The 20,593-nt window shown below is 64.0% G+C and overlaps 1 protein-coding gene across 12 annotated transcripts; it reads right to left on the bottom strand.

Annotated features, from left to right (window-relative positions):
* Positions 1-218: 218 nt before the first annotated feature.
* On the bottom strand, positions 219-20,440 carry SCRIB (scribble planar cell polarity protein). Of its 12 annotated transcripts, none has more exons than XM_043879558.1 (37): positions 19,959-20,439; positions 18,669-18,786; positions 18,483-18,561; positions 18,304-18,393; positions 18,146-18,202; positions 17,996-18,059; positions 17,830-17,904; positions 17,614-17,758; positions 17,086-17,204; positions 16,720-16,919; positions 16,485-16,651; positions 16,275-16,405; positions 16,061-16,183; positions 15,069-15,236; positions 14,200-14,580; positions 13,496-13,558; positions 12,998-13,087; positions 12,496-12,573; positions 11,514-11,837; positions 11,350-11,430; positions 11,033-11,272; positions 10,623-10,733; positions 10,250-10,543; positions 9,970-10,155; positions 4,351-4,461; positions 4,222-4,269; positions 4,018-4,092; positions 3,108-3,164; positions 2,271-2,378; positions 2,019-2,178; positions 1,798-1,936; positions 1,512-1,697; positions 1,284-1,426; positions 1,169-1,206; positions 974-1,048; positions 702-753; positions 219-602 (listed from the first exon to the last, which is right to left on the bottom strand). In XM_043879558.1, exons 1-37 carry the CDS (start codon positions 20,115-20,117, stop codon positions 457-459), a joined length of 4,881 nt encoding a protein of 1,626 aa, XP_043735493.1. In that variant the 5' UTR covers positions 20,118-20,439; the 3' UTR covers positions 219-456. The 12 variants fall into 12 exon arrangements, with proteins under 12 accessions (XP_043735493.1, XP_043735494.1, XP_043735489.1 ...); XM_043879559.1 differs by having other exon boundaries at positions 14,200-14,571; positions 19,959-20,438; XM_043879554.1 differs by having other exon boundaries at positions 4,222-4,461; positions 13,496-13,540; positions 19,959-20,440.
* Between the last annotated feature and the right edge of the window lie 153 nt (positions 20,441-20,593).

The following is a 20,593-nucleotide window of genomic DNA, read 5'->3' as shown; positions in this document are numbered from 1 at the left end:
CGACGTGTGTGCCTTCTCTGTGTGCGGGCGCCATGCAGGGGAGCGCGCCTTGGGGGTGGGGAAGGCAGTGCCCCAGCCCCCCTCCTGCTGGGGGGCGGCCCAGTCTGGGTGAGCCACCTGGAGTCCTGAGTCCCCGCACCCGCTGCCCCCAGATTGGGAGGGACAGAGGGGTGCACATTCGTGTGCCAGCAGATGGACAGAGTAAGATGGACAAGATGTAAAACGTAGTCAATTTTATTCTCCTTAAACCACAAAATAGAGTCTTTGGTTGTACAAACATCACTAGTTACAGTCTCGCCAGGAGGTCCCGGCTGGGGAGGGGGCAGTTAGTCAGTGGCCAGAACTCCTCAGGGGACCTCTTTAAAATGCTACCGGCCGGGTTAAAAGACTCGGGGCGAGGGTGGTGTTGGCGCTGGCAGGTCCCCCACCCCAAGTCGGGGGAGGCACCCCGCCCCTCTAGGAGGGTACTGGGCCCAGGCCCCGGCGCCCTGGCCGCACGGCCCGGCGGCTGCTGCACAAGGCCACCTCCTCGGGACCCGCGGAGCCTGGAGAGGGCCTGCCCAGAAGCACCATGGCCACCTCTCCATCCTCCTCTGGCAGACCTGCAGGCGGGGGCAGGAAGCGAGTGAGCCGATGGGCCTGGCACCCTGGAGCACGGCGGGGGGGAGGGGGGACGGGGGGCCGCGGGCCTGCCAACTCACCTGGGCTTGGAGGTGGTTCCAAGGACCTCAGCTCCTCAGTGAAATCTGGGGACTGTGAGGGGGAAAGGGGCTGGTCAGGGCCTACCCAGACCTGCCTGAAACCCCCCCCAGGAGCCTGGGTGGGTCCCTGCGGAGCCCTGGCTGGGGGGGGGGGGGCGCGGGCGGTGGGGGGACAGGGAGGGTACAGAGCAAGACAGGCTGGGAGACAAGCTCAGCAGAAAGCAGCAGGAGCCAGTCAGGACGTCCTGCAGAAGGGCCGGAGGACCCGGTACCTGCATGTCATAGACAGGTCTGGAAGAGGGGAGGGCGGCAAACACCCTGTAGTCAAACTTCCTCCCAGACAAGGCCTTGAAAGGACAGCGTGAGGAGAGAGGCAGAGAGCGTAAGAAGAAGAGAGGGTGGGAGCCTGGATCCCTGCCCCGCCAGGGGAGGAAGGCAGGGGAGGGCGGCAGCTGCTGGTTCCTCACCAATCGTCCTGGGGAGGTGCCGGTCTGGGGGCCGAGGTCTGGAGGGACAAGAAGGGGGCGTCGGGAGAGGTCTGCACCGCAGGCTGGGCCCCCGCCTCCCGCCCAATGCACAGACCTTCCAAGGGCGTGGGTGACGGGGTGGGTGCGGGCGAGGGGGCCTCGGCCAGGCGCTCCAGGGGCCCCCGCTTGCTTCGGCCCTCCTGGGACTTGCTGAGGACCATCTGTGCGCGGAGGGCGTCCTGCTCCAGGGACTTCATCCTGTGGGCGGGTGGAGGGCGGGCAGCGAAGGGCGGGAGCAGCAGCAGGCGGAGGCAGCGGAGAGTGGGGTGGGGCGGGGCCTCACCTGGCCGCCCTCCACAGCGCCCGCTTCTCCGCCTCCAGGGCGCGGCGCTCAGCTGGGGACAGGGCCCGCTCTGGGGCCGGCAGCTCGGGGCTCTGCACGCGAAGCCTCTCCTGGTGGCGCCGCTCGGCCTTGGCCGTCCGCACTGGGGCACCGCCTCCCTGCGGTGGGGGAGACGCGGGGCCGAGCCTGGGCCGGGCGACAGGACAGGAGGGCCGGGTGGAGTGACGCTGGGCACGGGCGGAGGGGCGCTGGGGGCAGGTACTGGAGCGGCCCTCCCCCGCCTCACCCTTCAGCCGCGGGGCCCTGGCCGGCCCAGGGTGGCTCCTCCTCAGGCTCCTCGTCCTCAGGAGCATCAGCTTCTGGGCGCACCGTGTCGGCCGCTGCCTCGCGCAGCATCTGTGCCTTCTTCTGCTGTAGCTTGCGGGCTAGGGGAGCAGAGGGTCAGGCCGCGAGCTGGTGTGTCCCGCCCCCCCCCACCCCCCCCCCCCGCCGCGGCCGCCCGCTCACCCTCCTCCTCCTGCATCTTCCGCAGGTCGTCGGCGCCCACCAGCGACACGCGCTTAGGGGGGCCCTCGGCCTGGGGCACCCGCATCTCCAGCTCGAAGTATTTCTGCCGCTCGCGGAAGGACAGCTGCTCCGGCGAGGCCGTGGGCCCGGGCATGGGGGGCTGGGGGAAGCGCGCCCTGAGACCCGGCCCCTCGAGTGTCACACCTTCGCAGGCGCATGCAGCAGGGCACCTGAGGGCTGCCCACCACCTACCTGGGCAGGGGTGTCCAGAGGCGGGTGTAGGCCGGGCACAGCCGCGAACGTCCTATAGGCTTGCTTCACGTTGGCCGGCAGCTCGGCAGGGGAGGGCGGGGACGGGGGCTGGGGACGGGCGCAGTGAGCTGAGCAGGGACAGCTGTCCCTGCAGCACCGCCCACCCCGCCACCAACTGTCCTTGCTGACTGCCCCCATCCCTGCCCCGTGGGTCAGGGCACTCACGGGCTGGGGACCACCTCTGCCCCTGGGGGCCAGGGAGCCCCTTGGCCAGGCCTGAGCCAGTGGCTGGATCACCCCAGGCTTTATCTGCAAAGGGGTTCAGGTGGGGGGTGTGAGGGACGGGGTGGGGCAGAGAGACTGTGCCAAGGTGGGCGGCTGGGTGCCCAGGAGGTGAGGCCGACACTCACCCATCTGCTGCCCGTTAGGAAGGGGCAGAGGCTGGGCAGTGGGCTCCAAGCTGGCACCTCAGCGTCTGCCCCAGCCCTGCCCCCAGGCCTGGCCCTCCCCAAGCAGCGGAACCGGGGAGCCTCTGCAGGCAGGTGGGGGCTCGGGGCAGGGTGGAGGGGCCTCCGGGGACTCCCAGACATGAAGACAGATGGGGGCAAAACAACCAGGCACTGGGGAAGGCCGGCCTGACCCCCAGCCCCCCTCTGCTCAGGAGGCCAAAGGGAGCTCTCCAGCCCGTGATACCAGCCAGCTGGGCCAGGAAGGGGCCTGCAGGCCATCCCCCTGTGGGATGGCAGCTGGGGGAGGGGTGTGCCCTGGCACCCCTCCCAGAAGGAGCGGACTCTGCACACAGCACCCCTCTGCAGTCCCCCCGCCGTGTGTACTCACCTGCTGGTGGCCAGGGGAGCAGGGGACCTCAGCCATCTCTCCACTTCCAGGCAGCACCTGGAAGAGCAGAGTGGTGGGTGTCAGGAGGGTCAGGCAGGGCTGGGGGCCCCTTAGGAGGAGGTGTGGGGGTGACTGCCTCAGTAGCACAAAGGCTAGTCCTCAACTCCCTGACCTGAGCAGCCCCGAGACATCTGAGATGGATGGGCTGGGCTTCCCCTGGGTGGAGTGGCCACCCTCCCCATGAGCCTCAGAGGCCCGTCAGCCAGGGAGGCCCGCCCCCTGCGAGCCACCTCCAGCTGTGCCTCTTTCTGACGGGGGACACTGGGCCCCCTCCCCTCCTGGGGACTTCCTGCTGTTGCCTGTGTGGGGCTGAGCACAAAGCCCCTGAGCAGGCTCCCTCAGCCCCCAGCCAACACAGCCTCCCCACCAGCCCTGCGGGGTCTCCTGGCAGCAGCTGGCACTGGGCAGCCCGCCCTCCAGGCAAGGGCTGAGAACCACAGGCCTGTGCCCAGGGCCCTGCCCCCACTGCAGTGCAGGCCCGCCTCCCAGCCTCCTCCCCTCTGACGGCTCCTCCGGTGGCCCCTGGGCCCACAGCCCTCTGCTCTGCCTCCAGTCTGCCTCTGTGGGGTGGCGGGGGGCAGGTGGCAGTGGGTGCATCATGGCTGGGCTCAGGGGTGGAGGACGACAGACACGTGCCAGGCTAGGGGTGGCGCTCCAGCTCGGGTACCCTGGCCAGTCCCTGCCCTGCACGAGGGCCCTTTGAGGCCCTCAGCCCTCTCCCCGGGGGGCAGAATCCTGGCGGAGCTCTGTCCTGCAAGGCCTCAGGTGAAGGGAAGGAGGCAAGACGGGGGTAGGACTGACGGACAAGTGGGCGGAGGCCGGGACAGGGGTGTGACGACCAGGGACTGACCCTCTGCACGCTGCCAGCGCCAGGGGTGGCAGCCGGGGCTTGGCAGGCCGGCTTCAGGCTCTCTGGGCTCCGACCCTGGGGGTAGAGTGGACACAGGGCTGCCGGGGCCTTGCCTGCCAGAGTGCGGGGTGGGCAGCCAGGCCCGGGGATGCTGGGCTGTGGGGAGGAGCCCGCCATGCGGGTTGGGAGGGCCTGGGCACTCACCGTGGCCTCCGGGCCCCACAGTGGGATCTGTCCGGGCAGCTCCTTCTCCTGTGAGCAGAGGAGACAGTGGTCGGGGCCAATGGCCTTAGGCTCCCAGCCCAGGGGCTGCTGGCTGCGGGCGGCTCTGACCTTGCCGGGGCCCTCAGGGCTCAGCTCCCGGTCGATGGAGGAGATGCTTTCCAGGCTGTTCCGGCGGCCAAGGCCAGCCGCGAAGGGGTTGGCGATGACGCCTGGGGACACCTGCGGGGGAGGGGCGGAGTGACCACACTTGAGGCAACCTCTGGGGTGGGCTCTGCTCGCTCAGGACTCCGTGCTACCATCGCATCTGTGCCCAGGGCACCCACAGGTCACGTCTGCACACCACGCTCCAGAGGACATGGCAATGCAGGGCACTGGGTGAGAGAGGGCGGCTGTGGACACGCACCCCGGGAGCACAGAGCCGACGAGGTGGTGGGGGCAGTGAGGAGCCTCGCAGCACAGAGGGGCTGCGGCCAAAGGCCAGTGGAAGGAGGCCGACAGATTCCTGACATCGGAAAAGGCCCTTTAAAGGAGGAAGACCTGACTGTGGTGTTGACCGGAGTGATGATGACAGCAGACCTGAACATGCACTTCTCCAGCGTAAGCGACGGTCAGGATGTGAAAGGTGCCCGCTCACAGGCACAACCCAGCCCCGGAGCGGTCCTGAGACCCTAAGAGCCAGGAGCACGCCCAGCGCCCACATCCCGGCTCCTCAATAGCCCTGTCCACTAAGGGAACCAGTGCTCCTTGGAGAAAGAAGGTATGGGAAAGTGAGGTGACCCCAGACCTCCTGCTGTGCTAGAAAGGAGGCTGCCTGAGGGAGGTGGGCCAGGGCCCCCCAACAGGGCCCCGGGCCAGCCAGAAGCCCTCTCGTCAGCTCCGTCTGGATGGCTGGAGCACCAGATATCAACAGCAGCAGTGACAACTCTCATCACGAGATAAAAGGGGAAATCTGCGCTAAGGAAGGCGCCGCCCAGCGCCTGTGGAAGGAGCGGTGGGAAGGGCGTCCGACTGCCCTGAGGCTGATGAGGAGGAGGGAGCCGCTGCCCTCCCCAAGCACCCGCACAGCGCCCGTCAGTTCCTGGGGGAAAGTGTCAGCTGGCGGGGCGACCCAGAGACGCCCCCGTGCAGGCACGACCACCCGTGGGTCTGGTGGGAGGCCCTCCGAGACAGTGTGAGCTCTGTGATAACCCCGCCAAAATGTAGCCACTGCAGCTCGTCCTGAGGAGGCACTGGACAGACCCCTGTGAGCACCATCCACGCCATGATGGCCTGTGCTCACCCGAAGCTCCAGGTCAGGCTGGGCGACAACCAGATGCCCACATGCCTTGTGGCTCTAAAGGTCGCCTTGGACCGTTGGTGGGAGGCATGCGGGGCCTCTGAGTGAGAGGTCCTGTCTACTGTCCTTGACACTTTTCTTCAACTCTAAAATTGTCAATACTTTATCTACTTGCTTGTATCTTTCAAAATAGAAATAATAGCAGGAGAAACCACACTAATGCAGATGCTGGCCTGAGGGGCACTGAGAGGGGATTCAGACCCCTGGAGGGGCTGTATTCACAGCTGGCAAAGGTTTAACGTGAGCAGCCGGTCTGTCCCGGCTGCACTGCTCACTTGCAGGGTCTTTGCTCCTGGACTGGAGACTGACCTCGCGACGCAGCAGTGAGCACGCCGTGTCCCACGCCCCAGGTCGCAGGGGAGCTTCCAGGAAACTCCACTTTTAAAGTCACCTTTAAGAACTGAAAATGAGTTCTGGGCTTCCCTAGTGGCCCAGTGGTTAAGAATTCACCTATCAATGCAGGGGACATAGGCTCGATCCTGTTCCAGGAAGATCCCATATGCCGCAGAGCAGCTAAGCCCACGAACCACCAACTACTGAACCCAGGGTCTAGGGTCTGTGCTTCCCAACAAGAGAAGCCACCTCAGTGAGAAGTCAGTGCACAGCAACAAGACCAGCGCAGCCAAAAATAAAACTAAAACAAAGATAAGCCTAACTCTATGACAAGCTGGCAGTAGAACAATACGGAGAACTATTTGCAAGTGACGTAACATAGTATTTTGACTATACCTCTTAAGTAGATAAATCCTAAGGACATCAAGAAATGTTAAAATGCTATTAATGGTCTTATTACTAGTAATAACATTGATATGGCTTTTTGAAATCAATAATTATGATATTAATTTAATAAAATTACTTTTAAGGTGAGAAAAAGAGACACAAATATAAAGTCAAAAGAATCAAAGCCTCCTATCCTTAAGCATGGGTTGAAAGTAACAACCTCAGATTTTTTTCCGCTAGAAGCCTGCCTCCCCAAGACCCGTGTGCTGCAGAGGCCCAGGAGCAAGGCCACAAGGACCAGCCAGTGATGGTCTGAGCCCCACACCAGGGCTGAGGCAGGAGACACAGGGATGCCTGGGTGCACCATCAAGCCGGTATGTCACTGGCTTGTCACCACGGTGCCCACGCGGGCACCCTGCCTCACGAGGACGGCAAAGACCAAAAAGCAGTCACCCTGGGGGTTTCCAGGGCAGCCACTTGTTATTTAAAAATCAACCAATGAAAGGAAAGAATCAGAGTGTTTACCACATATCTCCTATACAAAATCTTATTTTAGGATAAAAAATAGCTGATAAAATTTCTTCTTTACAGAAAGGTCATTAGAATGACTGAAAGCACTAGATGAGGAAGGAGTAACTGAGGCAGTCTTCCTTCGGTCAGTAATCAAGGAAACATAGAAAAGAAGGGCAGTCTTGATCAAAATCCAAAAGGTGGTTTTTCTGAGAAGGCTGCTAATACATACAAAACTTTGGTGAGTGTGATGGGGAGGAAGAGATGGCAGAAATCAGATCAAGACGGTGACAGGACCACAGAAGTGGAGGGGAGGAGACAGAATGTTCTGGACTTTGCACCAAACATGTTGAGCACCAGTCAGCAAGCTCTTGGAAGTGCACAGCGGCCCCTGCAGCGCTGCCCCCAGCTGGCCACCAGGCCTGCCCACTGGGGTGGGGCCCTGGGGGCAGCGGCCGGCACAGAGCACAGACAGGCAGGTCCTGATGCCAGCCCGCCACCTGCAGTGCAGAGGTTGGGGAGGAGGCCAGGGCACAGCTGATGTGAAGACGGGCTGGCAGAACCCAAAGTTTGGAGAGATGGCTGTGAACCCTCATTCCTACAGGGGTTGAACGGGTCACCACAGAGGAAGCAGGTGGGCTGAGGTTAAGAGAAATGGGGCTGGGTAGATGACTGGTGTCCTGACAGATACACGTCACCCCTTTTTCTTTCAAGCAGCAAGCTAGCTGGAGGAAACCTGTGGGCTGCACCTCCTCGTACTTGGCACAGGGCTGTAAAAGCCACCAATAAAAGGACTCCAGAAAACTCAGCACTCATTTCAGAGAAAATTCTTACAGGTTATAAATGGAAACAGCCCTCCAAGTTTAAAAGAATGTTATATAAACTACCGCCTCCAAGTCAGCACAAGGCAAGGTCACTGTCCACCATCACCAGGTTCCCAGGGGGAACAGAGGAACCTGACCTCCCAGGAAAAGGGGACTCCCAGCCACCACCTGGGCCTCAGGGTTTCCTCCAGGAGATGCAACAAAGTCACTGATGAGAATCAACAAGAAAGCAAGAGCAACCTAGGAATGTGCCTAGAGAAACATTACTCACAGTTACAGAGCTCAAAGTTAACCCCTAGGTCCCAACCAACTTACAGAATTGGCAGGTCCATTTGGAAGAGAAAACACATGAAAACAAACTAAAAGTTGTCAAAAGGAGAAAAAACAGTGTGTGATTTCACCAGTTAGGTCTCCTGAAACACACTCTAAAGTGGCCACACCAAGGTCAGCAGCATCAGCTCAAGAACATGGCCAGCTCCTGGGGCCACGGGATTCGGATGCAACCCACAAGAAAGTCAGACCTATCCCGATCAGTGGGAAAGTGATGGACGGTTCAGTGCATTCCACTGGGATGGAAGATCCACTTGCTTGAGAAGCAATCGCAGTGGATTGTAGTGCTCTGTTTTCTAAAAAATAGCTTTGACAATCTTGCCCCAGAGAGGGTTTTCATAATCAATCCAGACATTATGAAGAAGGGTAGAAGACGTCACTCTCAGTCTCAACGTTTCTATAACCCCAGAGAGGCCGTTGTGAAGGAGCAAAACACAAAACCCACTCATGCCCTACGCAACAAAAAACAGAAGCTTACAACGCAAAAGACAAACTGCGAGTTACGTTGAGTCACACGTCAAAGGACACCAGGTCCACGGAGACAAGCTGGTGCAGCCTGAGGCTGGGCGGGGGCGGGGCAAGCCTGCGGCCTCGGGCCCAACACCCCTTCATCCAGGGTGCTGTCCTGCAGAAGCCCCCCCAAAAGCATCAAGACGGGCTCTGAGCACTCTGGTTGGAAACACAGCAACCTAGGGAGAGGTGGCCAGACAGTCAGAAGAGTCCAGGGAGGCCTCCGTAAAGCGGGGGAGACACCTGCTCTGCTCTTCGCCCTGGCGTGTATTTGCTCTCTTTGTACTGAAACCTAAAAAATAAGTACATGTACTGACCGAAACATGTAAGGTCAAACTTTAAATGAGAAAGCAGAAGACACAGCCTTCTTTGGAAAACCTGAGCAAGGTTCTTCACCAGAAACGACAGGTTAGGGTTCCTGCAGGCACACAGGGATGAGGGCACAGAGGCCAACACAGGGGGCCCCAGAACCCAGGGAGTGGGGTCCCAGTCCAGTGCTCAGGCAGGAGAAACAAGGACAAACGCACCATCCTTCCCAGTTCAGGAGATGACACACAGAAGCAGGGGGGCCCCGCCTCGGCAGTGCAGGGACAGGGGCAGTAGGCTGCTGTCCCAGAGACCCACTGCAGCCCCATCCCCAGCAAGGAGGCCCTCAGCTGGCAGCTGCCGCGGGGAACGAGCCCCCGGAGGCGGTGGGTGGGGGGTGCTGCAGGAGAAGCGGCCCCCCTCAGCTGACGCTGGGAGCCCGGGGGCAGCGACAGCACAAGACAGCAGGGACCCCTGAGAGGGCACGGCCAGGCTGGTGCAGGACACAGGTCGGGCTGGACACCAGGCCTCTGCAGCCCAGTCCCGGGCCTGGCAGCCGACACTTCCTCCAGGAGCTGCAACAGAGAACCGCTGGGTCCCCACAGGCCCGCCCAGGTGACTGCGCGGGGACACGGGTCCGGGCCCTGAGCTCCCTAAGGGGCTTGCTAGAAACAGAAAGCAGGCCGGCGCCAGGCCAGCGTGGCAGGCCCTGGGGGTTTGCAGGTGGGCTGTGTCCCGCTCTGGGCCGTCCTGCCCTGGCCTGGCAGCCCCAGGGCACAAATGTTGCTCGCCTGGTTCAACCTTTTCTTTGAAAACGCAACCAGGGGACTTCCCTGGTGGTCTAGAGGCTAAGACTCTGTGCTCCCAATGCAGGGGGCCAGGGTTCAATCCCTGGTCAGGGAACTTGATCCCACATGCTGCAACTAAGGCTGGGAACAGCCAAATAAATAAATAAAATAAATAAATATTAAAAAAAAAGAAAACGCAACCAGGTCTTCTGTACACACGCTCTGTCCCATCAGGGCCGCGAGCGAGGCCAAGACGAGGGCCTGGCACCCGCAGCGCACGGCTCCCCCAGGTCTGACTGGCAACGGCCAAGCGCACCCTGGCCCCGACGGACCAGGAGCCTCCCGGCCACACTGGGGGCAGAACCCAGTCCCTGTGGCTGAGCACCAGCCGGGGAACACTGACCTCGGGGGTGGCAGTGCTGGTGTCAAAACCGTCGCAGACCAGCACGGTCAGGGTGTCACCCACGCTGCGCAGCAGTTGCACGGCCTCGCCGTGTGTCAGGCCCAGCAGGCTCTGCTGGTTCACCTCCAGCAGCCGCAGCCCCACCCGCAGACGGCCGTCTCGCCCAGCTGCTCCCGTGGGGCTCACCTGTGGGGAGACCACCGCGCTCAGGACCAGCCCCGGAGCTGGGCCCCTCCCCGCCCGAGAAGCCCACGGGGCGGGCAGGTGAGCAGGAGCTCACCTTGGAGATGAAAATGCCCTCATCGGTGGGGTCGCAGGGGTTTCCGGCGTGGCCCTTGGCGCCCCCACGGATGCTGATGCCCAGCCTCTCCCCGGGGGCCTTCTGGATGCAGAGTTCCCGCATGCCCGGGGGCGGCGGGTCCCTCCGCACGAGCAGTACCAGCTCCAGGCAGGGCCGGAGCAGGGCGCTGACCGCTTCCTGGTGCGTGGCCTCCCGCACATCCTGCCCATTCACTGCCAGGATGCGGTCCCCGACCCGCAGGCCGCTGCGTGCAGCCAGGCCCCGCGGGAGCACCTGTGGGGGGAGGGCCATGTGCCGTGGGCAGCGGGCTGGGCCACCCTGCACCCTGAGACGCCCGTGGGGTCTGCTCTACCTTAGAAATGAACACGCCAGGCTCCTGGACACCGAATGGGTGGCTGGAGTGGTCGGAGCCCCCAACGATGCTGAGCCCCAAGGGGCCCCCTGCTCTGGGCAGACAGATCTCCTGGGAACACGGAGGAACAGGAAGGGTGGCTGGAACAAGCTGAACATTAGAGGGAGCCTTCCCAAGACCAGCGGGTGTGTGAGACCAGGGAGCTCCACCACAGGGAGGCCCTGTGAGGGTGCAGAGAAGACTGCAGGGGGAGGAAGCCCCTACAGAATGATGCCCTGTGTCCTGGAGCCTGAGAGGACAGGGCAAAGGCCCTTGTTCTCCCACCAGTGGGGCCAACACCCCATACCTAGAGCTGTGCGGCTGTGGAGAAGGGGACTGGCTGGTGGGCAGGGTCAGGGCTGTGGTCTCACCTCCACTGGGTACGGCCCCTCCAGGGCAGCGGCCAGCAAACCAGGGGACAGCCTCAGAGGCCCGGGCTCCCCTGGGGCAGCAGGGGCAGCAGTGGGGGGTGGGGAGGAGTGGGGCGGAGGGCTCGGGGCTCGGGGCCCCCCAGCCTCCCGCTCCAGCAACAGGGCGATGGTGGGCGAGGCGGCGGTCAGCAGGGAGACGGCATGGTCGTGCCTGGCCTCGGTCATGTCCACCCCGTTGATCTGCAAGAGCACGGCCAGTCAGACGGCCCCAGGGAGAGGGGTGCACAGGTGCTGGGCAGGCCCACCGCCGCACTCACAGAAAGGACGCGGTCGCCGACCTGCAGGGTGCCTGCCCGGTGGGCGGCGCCCCCCTCAGCGATGCGGGAGATGAAGATGCCCTGCAGCGGGGGATGGCTAGTGGGTATCTGCAGGCTGGCCAGGCTTGCCCCCTGCCCCGCTCTGCCCCCTGGCCCAGCCTCACCCCGTCGCCGGCCCGGTAGGGCGTGGAGCCTTTCCCGCCTGCGATGCTGAAGCCCAGCCCCTTCTCGCTGCGCACAAGGCAGGCCACGTGGCGCTGGCGGGGGGGCCTGGGGGGCTCGGGTGGGAGCAGGGGCAGGCGCAGGCTGCCCCCTCGCCGCTCCCGCGGGCTGTAGTCGTCCTCGGGCCGCAGGGCCGTGACGGTCACCGCGTTCTCAGGCTCCACCATGCGCTCCCGCCACAGCCGCATGTGCACGGTGGCGCCCGCCCCACGCAGCGCCTCCACAGCCTGCTGGTGCTCCGCGTCCTGCAGGGCCACGCCGTTCACCTGCCACACGGGACTCGTCAGCGCACCCTCCACAGGTGGGCCGGCCGAGCAGACACAAGCCGCAGCGTGCCAGGGCCTGCTACCCGCCTCCCTGTGGGTACCAGCTACCTATCTGGGCAATGCAGGCCTAGGAGGCCCACTGTCGAGGAAGCAGGTGACGCCCCTATTAGTCCACAGCGCCCAGTCCTGGCGCCCCCGCCCCACACACCTGCTCCTTATCTGAGCAGTCCTGGGGAGGATGCCGGGGGTTCTGCGGGTCTGACCCTGCCCCGGGCTCTCTGAGCTGCTGGGACACAGCAGCCCCTCTGTCGAGTGAGTGCAGGGTCGCTTCCTCCTGCCCTGGTCCCCCAGGGAAGGGCACATGGCCCTCTGACCCCTCTGAGCCCTAAGACCACAGGCACGTGGCCTCCAACGCTCCCTGACATGGCCACAGCCCCATCCCACAGGCCTCCTGCCCAGACGCGAGTTTCTGCCTTGGGCTGACCTCCGGTCTACCCAGAGCTCTAGCTTATGAGCTCCATGCCTCGTAGGGGTACCATGCTTGGGGCTCTCAGGAGGAGCTGGGTGCCCCCTTCCTGGAAGGGAGGCAGCCCAGCACCAAAAGTGGGACTGAGAGGTCCCAAGGGTGTGCAATTTACACAGTGGCCAGGGGGCTCACCTCAAGGAGCTTGTCACCTACTCGGACCCCAGCCCGAGCTGCAGGGCCCTCCTCAGACACCCGGGAAATGAAAATGCCCTGCAGGACAGAGATAGGCCAAGAACGTCAGTGGATGCCTAGAGGAGCCTCCACCCTGCCCTTGTGGAGAGGGGCCCCCAGCAGCTGTGCGAGGCTCAGAAGCCCCCCAGTCAGGGCTGCAAAGACACCCCAGGGCGCAGGAAAGGCAGAAGTGGGCCTGCAGTGGTCAGACAGCCTAGGTGTGGGCTGCTGTGAGGTCCCAGGCATCAGGGAGTGAGGGTGCAGGTTAGTCCCGGGAAGTTCAAGCCGCACACAGCGCAAGAGGCGCCGGTGAAAGGGAGGTGAGGCTGAAGGAGACAGCAGGCAGACCGGTGGCCCTGATCGTCCTCTATGACCCTGCCCCCCGCAACCCCGGCCTCCAGGACCTCATGTGCTGGAGGAGCAGGGACCCCGCGGGCAGCACAGGGTGGGGGCAGCTCCTCACCTCGTCATCCCCCTTATAGGGTGTGGAGCCCTTGCCACCCGCAATGCTGATGCCCAGGCCCCCAGTCTGCCGCACAATGGTGAGCGTCAGCTGCAAATAGAACAGATGCGCCGTGTCCAGGGAGGGCTGAGGGGCCGGGGCCTGGTCCCTCTGGCCACCAGCAACCTCTCCCAGGGCCGGCTAGGGCCACAGAGGAGCTGAGCAGGTGGGGTTGCCGGGCTCCAGGGAGCGCAGCCAGAGGGAGCACTGACCTGTGGGTGACAGGGGCCTTGCAGGGCCAGAGTGCTGCAGGAGAGGGGGCACACCCTGCACCTCCTCCAAGATCGGCCACCCCTGCCTGGAGGCTGGTGCCCTGTGGGTCTAGCAGGAGCCCCAGGCCCTGGCTCTGAGTTTGGGGAGGAGGCCTGAGCAGCAGTGGGAAAGAGACGGAGAGCCCGCAGCCCGAGAGCAAGGCCCGCAAAGCCCGGGGCAAGAGTGCAGTGGCAAGCGGGTACAGACCTCTTCCTCCTCAATGCGAGCGGGCTCTATCAGCAGGTTATTGGCCTGGTCAAACGACACCCCCTGTTAGGACAGGACCAGCAAGGACATGCAGGTCAGCTGCCGCCCGGCCCCGCCACCTCCTTGCCCGGCCCCGCCACGAGCAAGAGAGAGAGAGAGAAGACCACACCAAGCTCCCACAGACTGAGCGCCCTTCCTGCCTGGGTCTGGTGCTGCCCCCAGGCAGGGGGTCCCCTCCGGTCTGGAGGCCTGGCTGCTGCTGCCGACCTGCCAAATGGGCAGGCTGGGCTGGTGCCAGGTGGGCCTAGGCCTGGCTGTGCCAGCTCTGACCGCCCAGGCCCTCTCAGCCGCCACAGCACTAGGCTGTCTGTGCTCAGCACAGAACCACAGACACGTCAGACGCGGGGCTGCTGCAGGGCACGGCATCCCATGGAGAAGACAGGGACCCATGAGAGCCAGCCCTCCAGAGGCCAGGGCAGGCAGAGGGGCCTGGGTAGAAGGGGGGACTGCCAGGGGCTTGGGATGGGGCTACAGGGCCAGCACGGAGCTTGCAACTGAGTCAGCACCCAGCCTGCAGAGGAGAGTGAGAAGCTGGGGACAGGCACCTCCCGTGCCAGTCGCCTCGAGTCGCCTGGGACCCACAGCGGTGTGGACCAGGGGGCCTGGCCAGCCAGGTTCGGGCTGGCGTGTGGGGCCAGACCCACCTTGACAGAGGGTGCGGAGGCAGCCGCCTTCTCCTCCTCCGCCGCTGCCGCCGCCCCGTCCTCTTCCTCCTCAGCCTCGCCTTCCTCCTCTTCCTCTGCTCTCGGAGCCCAGGACATGTGCGGGCCGTTGTGCCAGCCCCCAGCCCCCACCGGGCCCTCACTGTCTGGCGGTGTCCCCTGCAGGAGGGCCACCACGGCCTCAGGCTGGGGCAGCTTGGAGATCTTGAAGTGCTTCTTGTAGTGGGGCGTGTCTTTGCGGATGAGCCTCTGTCTGCCCCCTGGCAGGGGCCAGGGCGCCTCTGGCTGGCCCTCCTCACTCTCGCCATCCTCCCTGGGCAGGAGCAGCGTGTCCTCCGCGAAGCGCACGGTGGGCTGTGAGAGCTGAGCGTGAGGACTAGGCTGGCCCACCCCCGAGCACAGGGCTAAGGTAGCAGACAGGCGCTGAGAGGGTCCGCTGCCCAAAGAACAGGGACAAGTGACGAGCCAGCGAGGGGCACAGAGCAGTCAGCGGGAAGAGCAGGCTTGGGGGCTGGGAGGCTCTGCCCACCATGCTCTCAGCAGCCCCAAGGCAGGGCCCCAGCAGGACCGCGAGGAAGGCCCTGGTGTCTGGGAACGTTCCAGAGGGGAACGTGCTGTAGTGACGGGCATGGCGGGCAGGGCCCAGGCTGGAGCCGGCCTTGAGGTACAGACCCTCCTCCCCAAGCCCTCGCCCCAGCCTGACTCCTGCTGGGCCCCACACAGGGAAGAGTGCAACTGGGGGCCCACCTGAAAGAACTATCTGGTCCTGCCTGCACAGCTGCTTGGAAAGGAGGAGGGGTGGGAGCTGGCAGGCCTGCCCCTGAGCAAGCGGCCCCCAAGGCCAGTCTCACCTCCTCGTAGGTCTCCTCCATGACCTCCTCCTGGGTGGCTGGCATGGGTTCCTGCTGGCTCAGCCCCTCCTCCTCAGCCAGCGGGCCCTCAGGCTCGCCCTGGGAGGCTGTGCCGGCAGACAGGTGCGAGTCTGCACTCAGGCCAGACTCAATGCTCAGCCTCTTCTCCTGCGGCAAGGGAAGGCAATGGGTTGGGCTGCCCCTGGAGGATCCCACATTGCAGGATGCACCCCAGGGCTCCCTGCTGCCTGACCACAGAGCCTTGGGAGTTTCCCCTCCTAACTGCCCCCATCCTGCAGGAAGTCTGTGCTCATCCTCTGGGGTGCCTGCTGTCCCACCCCTAGGGAAGCCGCACTTCCAGCTCCAACAGCTGCGGATACACAAAACCACCCTTCTGTGGTTTGAACCCTCAACGCTCATTCCAAAAAAAATCACAAGGGCAGGGGCTGACCAGTCCCCCGAGCGAACGCCAGCTCGAGGATGGGCAGGCGCCCCGACCAGCATGAGCATGCCTCCCGGACCAGCGAGGGCAGCTTCCCGTGGGTGGCTGTGCATTGCAGACACAGGTCCCGCCACGTGTCCCCAGGCACCAGCCACCCTGCTATACCCAGGGGCCCTGAGTGAGCAGAGCTGGGCCTGCCTGACTCTGAACAGCCCCCCTCACGGAAGCTGACAGTGTGGGTACCCTTGAGACGAGCCAGCCCACAGGCCCATTTCTCCAGCCGCTCCTGGCTCCTCACAGGCAGCTGCCCCACGTCCATGCCAAATGGCTCGTGTCTGCCCAGCGGCCCTGGATGGAGGTGGCCTGCTCTGCGGAAGGCGCGCACACTTGGCCCTGAGCTTCCCAACCAGCAATACAGCCTGGCTCCTCTCCTGGTGGGTTCCCCATGCCCATGCCGGCCGGGAGCCCTGCACCCAGCCTGGGGCTCCCGCGGGAAGGCCTGTAAGGCGGGCAGCTATCCCTCCCGTGGCCTGCGGGTCCCCACAAGCACCTCCTCGGAGGGTGAGGGTGGCACAGGGTCAGGCCTGCAGGAGGTGGCTTCGCTCCGGCGCTCCACACCCCTCTTCATCACCTTGAGCTCGCTGGGGTGTGGCGTAGCCCGACGCTGCAGACCCTGCAGTGGGCACAGGGGTGAGGGGCAGGTGGGGCAGGGGTCAGGCGGGGGCAGGGAGGCGGGAGCCCCCGGGGACCCCACCCCGCCATACCCGTTTCTCAGCAGCGGCTTCCTCCGGGTCGTCGTCACCCACGGGGGCCTCCAGGAACTGGATGACGCTGACACGGCTGAGCGGGGCGTCACCCCAGCTTTCCGAAGGGCTGCTCCGCAGCCCAGGGTCCTCTGTGGAAGCGTCTGTCAGGGGGAACCCCGCCCCGCCCCAGGCCCCGCCCCGCCCCAGGCCCCGCCCCCAGAGACCTACCAAGGCTGGGCAGCGGCTGCTGAGGCAGCAGGTAGCAGGTGAGCACCTTCTCGCCTGTCTGGGCGTCATCCTCGGTCTGGAACCGAAGCATGGGCTGCGCCTGGTTCTCTGCTAGCCACAAGGCCTTCAGGTTGAGGTGCGTGAGTGCGAATGGCAGACTCTGCAGCCTGGGGGTGGGGGCAAGGTCAGCTCTGGGAGAGCCAGGCCCCGCCCGCTGGATGGGGGCGGCACTCACCTGTTGCCCGCCACATCCAGCACGTGTAGCTCAGCTGTGTGGGCAAGCTCTGGTGGCAGGACGGCCAGGCGGTTGTCCCTCAAAGAGAGGACGCTGAGTGCCACGCAACCCCCAATCTCGGGTGGCAGTACCTCTAGGTGGTTCCGGTCCACGTTGAGGTTGGTCAGCTTGGTCAGTTTCCCCAAGGAGTGGGGCAGGGCCTGGCCGGGAGGAGTGAGGATCAGAGACCAGCAGGAGCCCGAGGGTGCAGTCTCTGCCCTTGCTCTGGCCCAGACGAAGCAGATACCTGGCTCCCACCACTCTGCATGCCTCCAGGTGTTCCCCCATCCTCCCTGCCTCCCACACTAACTCTGAAACCGGCCCCACCGTCAGCAGGTTCTCTGTGAGGATCAGCTCCGACAGGTTCTCACAGTCCCCGATGGCTTCTGTCACCTCACACAGGCGATTCTGGTCCACCTTCAAGATGGACAACTGCTTCAGCTGACCTGGCGTTGGGAAGATGCAGCAACAGGCTCAGTAGGGCTGGGAGCATGGACACTCACAAGACTGAAGCAGCTTGCGCTAGGGCAAGGACTCCTGCCTCCCGCACTGTGAGACCGCTGAGACCTCAGCCTCCCTCCAGACGCGCGCTCACTGCCCCACCCTGCTACCAACCTGAGCACGCCTAGTGGCTCCCAGGTCCCCGGTCCCTCATCGTGCCCTCACGAGCTCACCACCCGCACTTGCCACCGTGCACTGCCTTAGCTCCCCAGGTGCGAGCACAAGTTGTGCCACTGTGGCTCAATGCATCCCCTCCTCAGGGACAGGTCCCAGAACCCAGCAGAGCCAGGGATCCTTACCCTAGGACCCCGCTTGGCCCAGGTTCACACTAGCCACGCCCCTCCCAGCACTGACCGATGCCGTCCGGAAGCCGCTGCAGCAGATTCTGGGAGAGCAACAGGTCAGTGAGCAGCACCAGCCCCCCAAGCTCCGCAGGCAGCTCCTCCAGCCGGTTCTCAGACACGTCCAGGCACACCAGGCGCCGCAGATTCCCGAGCTCCTGGGGGTGGGTGCAGAGGGTCAGGGGGAGGGACAGGCCCAAGGCGGGGTGGCAGCCACACCCTCACTCACCGGGGGCAGGGCAGATAGCTGGTTCCGGTCCAGCCACAGCTCCCTCAGGTTGGGCAGGGCCCCCAGGGTGTCAGGCTGCAAAAAGAGGTGGGGACCAGGTGGTGGCCAAGGCTCACTCGCCCTGCCTGGCCCCGCCCCACCCACGAGAGCCCCACCCTCTCCACACCAGCACTTCCAGATCGTTGCCTCCCAAATCCAGCTGTTCCAGCTTGACCAGGAAAGACAGGGACCTGCAGAGGAAACAGAGCAAGGTCTGTTGTGGCCACATGGCCCATGGTCCCTGGGGCCAGCTGCTGACAGGGGCAAGCCCACTCACGCAGGCAGGGACTTGAGCAGATTCTCCCGGAGCTCCAGGGTCACCAGGTTGGCAAGGCTGAACGAGACCAGGACAGAGTATGAGAGGAGGCAGGATGGTGGGGAGCAGTGCAGGAACAGGGCTCGGCTGAGCTCCCCGCCCCGCAGGAAGGCACTCACTTGCCCACGTCCCCAGGCAGCGCCTGCAGGGACACGTCATTTAGCGCCAGGTGAGCCAGACTGCGTAGCTGAGTGAAGCCTTCGGGGAGCCTGAGGAGAGAAGAGGGTCCTCAGATGCCCAGGCTGGGGCTGCAGAACCCCCACATCCCATGCCCAGCCCTGCTGTGGCCACCACCCACCTGGACAAGGGATTCCCACTGAAGTCAGCAATCTCCAGAGCTTTGCAGAACTTGATGCTCTCAGGAATCTCAGGGATGTCTGTGAGGAGAAAGAGGTCACCACGGAGAGATGCCCACAGCCTCCAGGAGCTCAAAGCCCTTCCTGCCACCCTCAGATGCCACCCCATGCCTGCCCCAGCTCCATACCATTCCGGGACACATCCAGCTCCACCAGCTGCATGAAGTTGGCCACCTCCGGAGGCAACCGCTGGATCTCATTGTCGCTCAGGCCCAGCTTGCGCAGGTTCAGTAGCCTAAAGAAGGGCTGTGGGTAGGGGGTAGGGTCAGGGTGACAGGCCCTGTAGCGAGGGCCCCTCCCTGCTCCAAGCCACACAGGAACCCTGGGTCCTGTCCCATCACCCTGGTCTGCAGTAAGAAAAGCAATGAGACAAAAACATATACACACAGCTTCTCAAGCTTCTGACTCCTTGACTTTTGATACCTGGTCCCTTTGTGTTACCTCAGAGACACCCCCCCCACACACACACACACAACATTGCCAGCTGACCTACCTTACACACTCGAGTCTTAGTCTTAACTGAGAAGTCACTTCCTTTCTCTGACCTGAAGAGTCCCTGTTCCTGCCCTTTGTTTTCCCTTAGGGCTCTACCTACCACCTGAATCACCTCTTCCACCCACCCAACCGGTGGGCCCTCCAAAGCCTGCGGTAGTTTCTGCTACTGCACCCCAGCAACCAGCCTAGCCTGAGACGCTGACAAGAATTTGGAAACTACCAAAAAAAATATAGCAAAAACAGCAGGGGCCACAGATCCGTGTGAGGAGCCCTGGTCCAAGTTCTGGAATGAAGCCACACCCTCTGTGGCATGCAGCCCCCAGGCATTGGGCCACTTAGCACCCCATCTCCAAAAAGGAAATCCTTTTGTGACCTGCTTCCTTTAACCTTCTCTCCCAAGTGGCCTTAGAAGGAAAGCAAGCTGACGGGAAGAAACAAGGCAGTAAGAAGTAGATGGAACACAGACTTGTCAGGAACAGGCACCATAAGAAGGCTCCCTCTAACCCCACCCCAGCACCCTAGAGGAAGAGAGCAGTCAGGACAGAGGCTGGGCTCCCCCTCCATAGTAGTCCAGCAAGTTCGCATCCATCAGCCAGGCCGGTTAACCTTCCACCCCAATCTACCTCAAGCCCATCCACCTTCCCCCGAGGCTTTCCATCTGTAGCTCCTCCTCTAGGCTGTGACCATCCCCACCCCCAGGCAGGCACCTGATGACCAATGCCACCTGGTGCCCAGCGCCGGCGTTGGGTGAGGAGGGTGGGGCTGGCCAGGGTGGGGCTCTGGCCAGTAAGAACTAGCAGGGCCGGCTGGACACTGCGGTGTCCCGCACAGGCCAGCGCCGGCTGAGGGTTCGGAGGAGCGGACGGTCTCATCCAGACTGACCCTGACGACCTGGAACAAGGGCTGGGCCGCCGGCCACTTACCTTGGGCAGCTCGCGCAGCTGGTTGGCGTCGAGGAGCAGCTCCTCCAGGCTGCGGCTGTACCGGTAGATCTCCTCGGGCACGGCCTGCAGCGAGCAGTGCCGCTTGTCCACCGACTCCACGTGCCGGTTGCAGCGCCAGAGCGGGATGCACTTGAGCATGGTGCGGGCGGGCGCGGGATCCGGCGGCGAGCGGGGGGCGGGGCTCGGCCCGCATGAGCGCCGGGCCGGGAGAGAGGTAGGGGGCGGCCCGGGGCGGCGGCGGCGGCGGCGGCGCGCTGGGCCGGGCCCGCGCTCGGAACGCTCGGACCGCGGCGGCCTGGGTGGGGGGCGCGGCCCGGCCGGCGCTCAGACTCTCAGGACGTGGCAGCGGCCCGGCATCCCGCCTGGCCCACTTGACCGGTCCGTCCGCTCGCCCGCCTCCTGTGCCGCAGTCGGAACCGCCACCGCTGCCCGCCGGACTGCCCCGCCGACAACCGCCGGTCGCCGCGCAGCCCGCCGGGAAGCCGAGGCCCGCCCTCGCCGCCCCGAACTCCAACCCCCACAAGGCCCTGCGGCGCCGGTGTCTCCGAGGACCCGTAGCGGCCCCGCGCACGGCCTGTCGGGAAGCTCGGCTTGCCTCTGGCGCAAGGAATGGT

This window comes from Cervus elaphus, chromosome 21 (genome assembly GCF_910594005.1).
Source record: "Cervus elaphus chromosome 21, mCerEla1.1, whole genome shotgun sequence".
In the NCBI taxonomy this organism is placed as follows: Eukaryota; Metazoa; Chordata; class Mammalia; order Artiodactyla; family Cervidae; genus Cervus; species Cervus elaphus.
Note: the sequence above shows the minus strand (reverse complement) of the source record. Positions and strands in the feature narration are given on the sequence as shown.